This window comes from Miscanthus floridulus, chromosome 16 (assembly GCF_019320115.1).
Source record: "Miscanthus floridulus cultivar M001 chromosome 16, ASM1932011v1, whole genome shotgun sequence".
Taxonomy (NCBI): Eukaryota; Viridiplantae; Streptophyta; class Magnoliopsida; order Poales; family Poaceae; genus Miscanthus; species Miscanthus floridulus.
Window position 1 is genome coordinate 77,613,891 of NC_089595.1, and position 8,538 is coordinate 77,622,428.

General features: G+C 47.0%; 1 protein-coding gene across 1 annotated transcript; it reads left to right on the top strand.

The window, feature by feature from the left end:
• Positions 1–7,764: 7,764 nt before the first annotated feature.
• LOC136510873 (uncharacterized mitochondrial protein AtMg00810-like) lies at positions 7,765–8,304 on the top strand. Its single transcript, XM_066505181.1, has one exon. It carries the CDS (start codon positions 7,765–7,767, stop codon positions 8,302–8,304), a length of 540 nt encoding a protein of 179 aa, XP_066361278.1.
• Positions 8,305–8,538: the final 234 nt, after the last annotated feature.

Sequence of the window (8,538 nt, forward strand, 5' to 3'; positions counted from 1 at the left end):
GAGCCGAAGGTGGTGGCCAAATACCTCCACGTCACACGACCGAGGTATAGGCAACTCATGATATCAATTGAGACGCTCCTCGACATCAATGAGCTCTTGATCGAAGAGGTCACGGGCAGAGTCAAGGCGGCAGACGATGGGCACGATCTCAGGGGAGGTTCAGGCTCATCCACTATGCGCCTCAACCACACGGAGGAGGAGCTTGTGGCGTGGGTTGTGTCCCGGTTGCAACTCTTGGGCGTAGGCGCTTCTGGAGGTGGACGACCTCCATCGTCTAACCAGAGGCGTGGGCGCGGCCACGGAGCGCCGAAGGGCCAAGAAGGCGGTGGCAGTTCCAAGTCTTCCCTCGGCAGCGATGGGAAGAAGAGGAAGCTCGTCGGCGATGAGTGTGCCTACTGTGGCAAGACCGGGCACTAGGCCCGCGAGTGCCGCAAGAAGAAGCGTGACGAAGCAGCCTATGTGGCCCAAGCCTAGGAAGAGACCATGGAGGGAGCACTGATGTTGGGTGTGGCCTCCCTCGACTATACTCCTTCCCCAACAATGCCGCCGCCGACAAGTTCGACTCCCCCAGCTACAGATGGTGATCTGTTGGTTCAGATCGACTGAGGAGGCAATGCACGGTGGACCTTCGTAGACAAGGAGCTGACTCCCGTTGCGCTGGTGGCTCTGGCTACACCGAGCACCGCAGTGCCTCAACCCTCAGGTGTTGCGCAGGAGATCCACCTCCATGAGAACAAGCTGTTTGTTCAGCTCGGCGAGAAGGGCGACGGTGGGTGCACGCGCTGGATCCTTGACACCGGCGCGACGAATCATATGATGGGCCAACGCGCATTCTTCTTCGAGCTTGACACTAGCGTCCGCGGCACTGTGCGGTTTGGTGATGACTCCGTGGTCGCCATCGAGGGCCATGGCACGGTCCTCTTCAAGTGCAAGAACGGGGAACACTGTCTGCTGTCTGGCGTCTACCACATTCCCAAGTTGATGGCAAACATCGTCAGCCTGGGGTAGCTCGACGAGGATGATCATGAGGTACGGATCAAGAAGGGGATCCTATAGATTTGGGATTAGAGGAGCCATTTGCTGGTGATGGTGAAGCGTTTGGCAAGCCGGCTGTACTTCCTCGACATCGACATCGCGCAGCCAGTGTGCCTTGCCGCGTGGAGCACTGAGATGGCCTAGCAATGGCATGCTAGTTGGGACATCTCGGGTTCTAGGGGCTTCATGCACTATCCAAGGGTGGCATGGTGCGTGGTCTGCCGCCGATTGACCACGTCAACCAAATCTGTGACAGCTGCTTAGCGGGCAAGCAGCGACGACGTCTATTCCCGACGGCCAGCAGGTATCACGCATCGTGTCTGTTGGAGCTCGTGCACGTAGACCTGTGTGGGCCAATCACGCCGGAGACACCAGGAGGGAAGTGGAGTTTTCTCCTCATGGTCGACGACAAGAGCTGGTACATGTGGCTTGTGCTACTGGCGTCAAAGGATCAAGCGGCGTCGGCCATCATCCAACTCCAGGCGCGCACCAAAGCTGAAGCGGGAAGGAGGATGGGCACGCTCTGCACAGATCGTGGGGGCAAGTTCATGGTACGCGCGTTCATCGACTACTGCGCCGAGCAAGGTATCGACCGTCATCTCACCGCGCTGTACACTCCTCAACAGAACGTCGTGGTGGAGAGGCGGAACCAGACGGTGCTTGGGATGGCCAAGAGCATGCTCAAGGCGAAAGGCATGCTAGGCTGGTTGTGGGGGGAGACGGTTGCCATGGCTGTCTTCATCCTCAATCGGTCGCCGACGAGGAGCGTCGAAGGGAAAACTCCGTACGAGGTCTGGTATGGTGCAAACCCCTCAGTTCACTTCATCCGTGTGTTTGGATGTGTGGCACATGTGAAGGTGGCCGGCGGGCATCAGCTGAAGCTGGATGACCGGAGTATGCCGATGGTGTTCATCGGGTACGAGTCAGGTGTAACACCCCAGGTGTTTATCACCAATTAAGCAATGGGTTTAAACTCAACCATGGCATGTTAAGTGGTGTTGGAGATGTTAGGTCAAACATATGAAAGTGAGCCACCACTTAAACTTGGACCATGCACCATTGCTTACATGCTGCCCTTTCTAAAAAGTATGCTTGAGTAATGCTAGATGTACTTGTTTCATGTGTCTCACATCAATATCCATCTATATTGAACATGGAAAAGTTTCGTGAAGTTTGGAATCAAGAAGTCACATGAAATGACAAGTTATGTCCTTGCCTGAATTGTTTTATAAAGTGAATGGAATTCTAGATCATAAACCAAACCTTGGAACCTTGCCCAAATGACTCTAATTGAACTCTACAACAAAAGTCATGAAGGGTTCGTGTTGAGCAGAGGTCAAGAAAATGCCGCAATTGGTCTAAATCTCTAATTTAAGCTTTACCGTGATGCTACTTTGACTTGGTTTGAACTATGGCTTAGAGTGTTTGCATGGCGGTGGAACCTAAACAAAAGTTGAAGTTTGAGTGGAGTAGAACAAACTTTGTTTAATGCTCAAGAGCTAAATTAGTGCCTAGCTTAGTCAAATGCCGCTCACAATATCAATTCCAGTGCTGTTTTCAGGGTTCGAAAATCGGCTAAGTCTGGATGACTGAATTTTCGTATTTCAGTTTTCGTGTACCTATCTTTAGCGAATTATCATTTGGAAACCATTGAGAATTAGATGAGACTCCCTTCAGAAATATTGTAGTACACACGTAGCTCTACGTAACGATGTAATCGGTTGATCAAATAATCGATCTGTTTAGGAGATATGATGGGAGGAAAATGGGGCTTCAGTGGTATGTTTGAGGTAGTATTGCTGCTCCTTCATAATTTTTGAACTGGCCGACCGTGCAGAACGCTCGCGCCGCGTGGCCTCCCGTATCTGCGCCTGTCGCCACCTCGCCCCAGGTGCATGAAAGCCGAACTTGAGCCATGTTTTCCCCTGCCCTCTCCATTCTCCCTCTCCCTTCCTCTGCATTTTTCTTTCTTTCTCCCTTGCTGAGCCAGACACGGCGACAGCAAGAAGTCATTGCCGCTGCCGCAAATCCACCATAGCAACCATGCTGTCCTCCGATTCCTAGGACCTACAGCTGATCCAACCTCGCCTGGATAACGCCCTTGTTTTTCTAGTCCCCAAGCTCTAACCGGCAGCCCCTCCTCTGTCATAGTTCGCCGCCACCGCAGTTCGTCGCCGCCGGTGCCGCCTGCTACCGCGGCCAGGCTGCTGCTAGCTGTAGCTGGCCGATCCAGGGTCAGGCGCGGCCGATGGCTGGCCACGGCCGGATCCCAGCGCCCCCAGGTCCAACCCCGACACCCCCCTTGCTGGCTGACCTGACGACGTTGCCCCTTCACGGCGTCCGGCGTCGTGAGGTTGAAGAAGACGGGGTGAATCGTAAATAGAAGCTCTTTCATGTGTTCACTTTGCATAAAAGCCAGACACATGTATTTACATATATGAGCTTTGTTGGTTTCTAAGATTTTCAGGGTTCCTAATGCAAAAGTATTTTCCTTTTTTGTTTAATCTTTTCTTTTTGCAGATTTTTGTGCTGAACTTTGGAAAATCGTAATAATTAGTAGAAAAATCGTAAAATAACAAATGTGGACTTTTTGGAATCCTTGTGAAATTCTCTATGCACTAGATCTATAATATGGCATGATTTAGGTTAAAGTTTTTGCTGCAAAAATCAATTTATGCAGTTAGGTTTGTACTACTAGTTGTGTCTTGTCTTTTTCATAACTGTAGTTATTTTGCTCAAATAAATATGAAATTTTTGTGGAGTGCTACTAAGGTGATGGTTGATGTCTGATAAAAATTTCAGGGGTTTAGGATTTATATTTTAAGAGTTATAAAAATAACAAATGCCCTATATTGTCTTGCTCCTACTCTGAATAGTTCTGCATGTTTGAATTAATTGGCTCAGTTAAGTTATGAATAATGACTTGATGAAAATACATTAGTTCTAGTACTTTTATTAATATTTTCAAAAAGCTAAATATCATGATTTTTGGTTAAGTAGATCTTGAGTTATACTTGCTTAAATCTCTATGGTTGTTTCTGCCCAAACCCAGAGAGGGTTTCCTTGTTCTTACTGTGGGGCCTTCTTAATAGTATAATTAGCTTTAGGTGTTTACAACAAAGTTGTTTAGAATTTGCTAAGATTTCTAAAAAGTCTAGAACCATATTTATTGGACATGTATAACTCCATTTGTAGCTATTTGAAGTGGCATGTCAGTTTCTATCTATGTTTTGGACAGAGATACAATTATTAGATTAATTGACCCTTCTAACTATAGAATCATCTTAATATGAGAATAAAAAATTTGTAGGTAACTTCCTAAGCTTTTAAAAAAGTTATGTTTCATGTTTGTTGGAGGTCTAGAACTACAGTTATGCTTCTCTGAAGTTCCTATCAGTTTTCTGTACCACTGCTGTTGGGCTGCATTTGCAGTTTTGCTTGTGCAATTATTTTCGTGGTGTAAATGATGTTTGCTATGGTTGTAGTGAATAAAAAAGTTGTAGAAAATTTCATAATCTTGCTTGTGTTCAAATTGTAAGACCATAGGCCAGATATTTTAGGAGTTACATGACTTTTAAGTCTTCTGTCAGGTTTTGATTGTATTCTGAGCAGATCTGAAAGATGCTAGTGTTTGATCTAGTTAGGATTTGAATCACACCTAGATGATAATAAGAAAGTTGTAGATAACTCACTTAAACATCTTGTGTTAAATGTTTCTGGCATTTGGCCAAATATTTTGTGAGTTATGCCTGTTTAAAGTTAGGTTTTAGGTATGGCTGCTCTCTATCAATTGTGGACTAGTTTCTGTAAATGGGTATATTTGACTTAGTTAACTTGAGAATCATGCTAAGATGATTAACGATGAATTGTAGAAAATTTCAGAAGCTTTCCAGAATGTCTTATTGCATGGCTATTGGATTTGTATAACTCTAGTTATGATCCAAACATGAAGCTGTTGTTTCCAGTCCAGAAATAGACATATGCTAGTTGTGTTTGTTTACTCCATGTGTTGCTAAGTGCGGCTTATGCCCTTGTTGATGGTCAAGTTATGATACTTGTGACCTTGTTAAACTTGTGTCATGCTTGATGTGCTTGCTCTCTATAGTTAGTTGTGTGATGTTAGTTAAATAGCTATTGGTGTCTATGTCTTGCATAATCTTGTGTTTGCCTTGAATGCTATTATATGATGCATCTTATATTACCATTCTTCATATTCATGCACTTGCATCTTGCATCTCATCTAGGTACGCTAGATGAACCACGTGAAGGACGTGAGGTTGGAACCGAACCCGAAGACGGTGTATGGTGGACTTTTCCCAAAGATGGAAGGATCCCTAGAGTACATGCCTAAGCAGGAGATGCTCACCAAGCGGGTGTCATCTAACAAGCACTGACCTAGTGTTGGATTCCAGGCAAGCCCCGGAGCATTCAAAGTCTCCTAGTATTTTACAAAATACTACTTGAGTCGCTTATGCTTGATGCATTAGGTTATAAGAGTTGATTGAAACCACTTGATGCATATAAATTCCTTGTCTAGAAATACTACCGTTAACCCTGTATAGGTCTAGAATCGAATATATGCTTAGCCATGCTTAGACCGGTAGAAGTCAGGTGATTTCCTGTCACCTGCGAGATATAGGTGGAAACCGGAGCATGGTTGGCTATATTTGCTATCATGGAACAGAACCATGGGGTAAAAGAAAATCAAGGCCGAGCGAAGTCTATGCATAGGTTGACTCATGTGATTCCGTCTGTGCCGATTAAGGACCATACCGTTGTTGGCGCTTCTGACAAGATTGAACACATGCCTATCACTTAGCTAGCCGGATAGTGAGAAACTTGGCTAGTCCCAACATCATAGTAACTGTGTTATGGAACATGATGGTTTGAATGAATATAGAATTACAATACCTGCTATGGTTACTAATGTATGCTATTAAAATGATATACCACATGTTTGGCATAGGATAGTTGCTAATCTAGAGATGGATAGTTCTAATTAACTTGATGACAGAATTATAATTGTATAATTGAGTTAATCACTTTTTATGCAAAATATTGTCAAGCTACCTCCACCTATAAAGCCTTGCATACTCATTGGTGTTACTTTATTTCTGGTTTATGATGGGTAAGTCTAGCTGAGTACATTCGAGTACTCAAGGTTTATCCCACCATATTGCAGGTGAGGTTTTGGCCTGCTGAAGATGGTGGTTAACTGTCGGTGGGCTCAGTGACTCTATATTTACTTCTCATCTACATGCTTTTGTCTGAGGATGTCACTTATGCTAGCAATGTATTTGGAACTTATATTAATGTAATCCTTTGAAAGCAAATGTTGTTTTCACTAATCGGTTTTGAAACCCAAACTTATACTATTATTTGTGAAACCATTTGTAATATTATTTCCGCTGCAACTCTACGTATGTGATGTGTATTTGCTTAATCACGCGATCTTGGTTGTGATGTTGATTTATCGAGGTCCTGCGTGACACTCGGTGGACTACCGGGTTTATATAAGTGAGAGTATGCGCGTGTCAATGTGTTAAGCGGGGACAGCCGTACTTGATCTTGTATAAATTTGGCGGTTCTGTCACACCAGGGTCCAAGGTGTACCGCTTCTTCAACCCGGACACCAGGCATGTGACCATCTCGCGCAACACGGTGTTTGATGAAGGTAGAGCATGGGATTGGAGCAGTGTCAGCGAGCCCAGCGAGCAGGACACTAAGCTATTCCACATCGAGTACACGACTGTCATGCTTTGCCACGATGTCGCCGCTAGTCCACAACAAGGGTGCATGGTGGACACATAGTCTGCGGTGGGCATCAACGATGTGGCGCCTGCACTAGGGTCACCATCGACACTGATGCGCACACCTAGTGGGGTTGGAGCCCCTACTGTGGCTGGTGTGCCAATGGAATTCGTCTCGCCGTCGACTGCTCTGGACATCAAAGACGATCACGACGATGATGCGCCTCTACGGTTTAGAGCACTGGAAAATGTGCTCGGGCCAGCGGATACTCCTGGCTTAGCAGAGCGGGAGTTTGTGGTCAATGAGGAACTGCTGCTCACCACTGGTGACGACGAGCCAGCAACATTTGAGGAAGCACACGAGGACACGCGTTGGTGAAAGGCTATGGTGGAGGAGATGACGTCCATTAAAGAGAACAAGACATGGGCGCTGGTCGATCTCTCGCCTGCTCACTGCCCAATCAACCTCAAATGGGTGTACAAGTTGAAGCATGATGAGCAGGGCGTCGTCATCAAGCACAAGGCATGGATCGTCGCTAAGGGGTACATTCAGCAGCTGGGGATCGACTACGATGAGGTGTTCGCTCCTGTTGCACGGATGGAGTCCGTGCGGATGCTGCTTGCAGTTGCTGCTCAGCGGCACTGGCTTGTCCATCACATGGACGTGAAGTCGGCGTTCTTGAACGGTGAGCTGAAGGAAGAGGTATACGTCCAATGGCCACCGGGGTTTGTTACAGCAGGACATGAAGGCATGGTCTTGAGGTTGAAGAAGGCTCTATATGGGCTTTTCCAAGCGCCGAGGGTGTGGAACATGAAGCTGGACTACAACCTACATGAGTTAGGGTTCACCAGATGCACCAGTGAGCATGACATGTACACCAAAGGCACGTCGACTTCGTGAGTGGTGGTGGGCATCTATGTTGATGACCTGATCATCACTGGAGCAAGGCCAGCGGATGTGGATGCATTCAAGGAGCAGATGTCGCGTCTATTCCGGATGAGCGACCTCGGGCTTCTGTCGTTCTACCTCAGGCTAGAGGTCAAGCAAGGTGAGGATGCCATCAAGCTTGGGCAAGCTGCATATGCTCAGAAGCTACTAGAGAAGGTGGGGATGGGGGCATCCAACCCCTGTCACACACCGATGGAGGTTCGGTTGAAGCTCTCGGCAAAGAGCTCAACACCGGAGGTCGATGCGATGATGTACAGGAGCCTGGTGGGGAGTCTATGCTATCTGGTACATACAAGGCCTGACATCACATATGTGGTTGGCTACGTGAGCCGCTTCATGGAGAAGCCGCGTCAGGAGCATTTGGTCGCTGTCAAGCACATTTTGCGCTACATCACTGGCACAGTCGACTACAGCATCGTCTACTCCAAGCGCTATGACATCGATAACAAGGTGATGGGATACTCGCTGATAGGGTACAGTGACAACAACTTGGGGGACATCTACGAGAGGAGAAGCATGGGCAGCATCATCTTCTTCCTCGGAGACATGCCTGTGTCTTGGCAGTCCTAGAAGTAGAAGATGGTGGCCCTATCGACGTGTGAAGCTGAGTACATGGCACACACTACAGGAGCATGTCAGGCCATGTGGCTCGTGTGGTTGCTAAGAGACATCACAGGCGTCAAAGCCCAGCCGTTGCTACTAAAGATGGACAATCAGTCCGCTATTGCGCTGAGCAGAAATACCGTTTTACACGACAGAAGTAAGCACATTGACACCAAATATCATTTCATTCATGAATGTGTG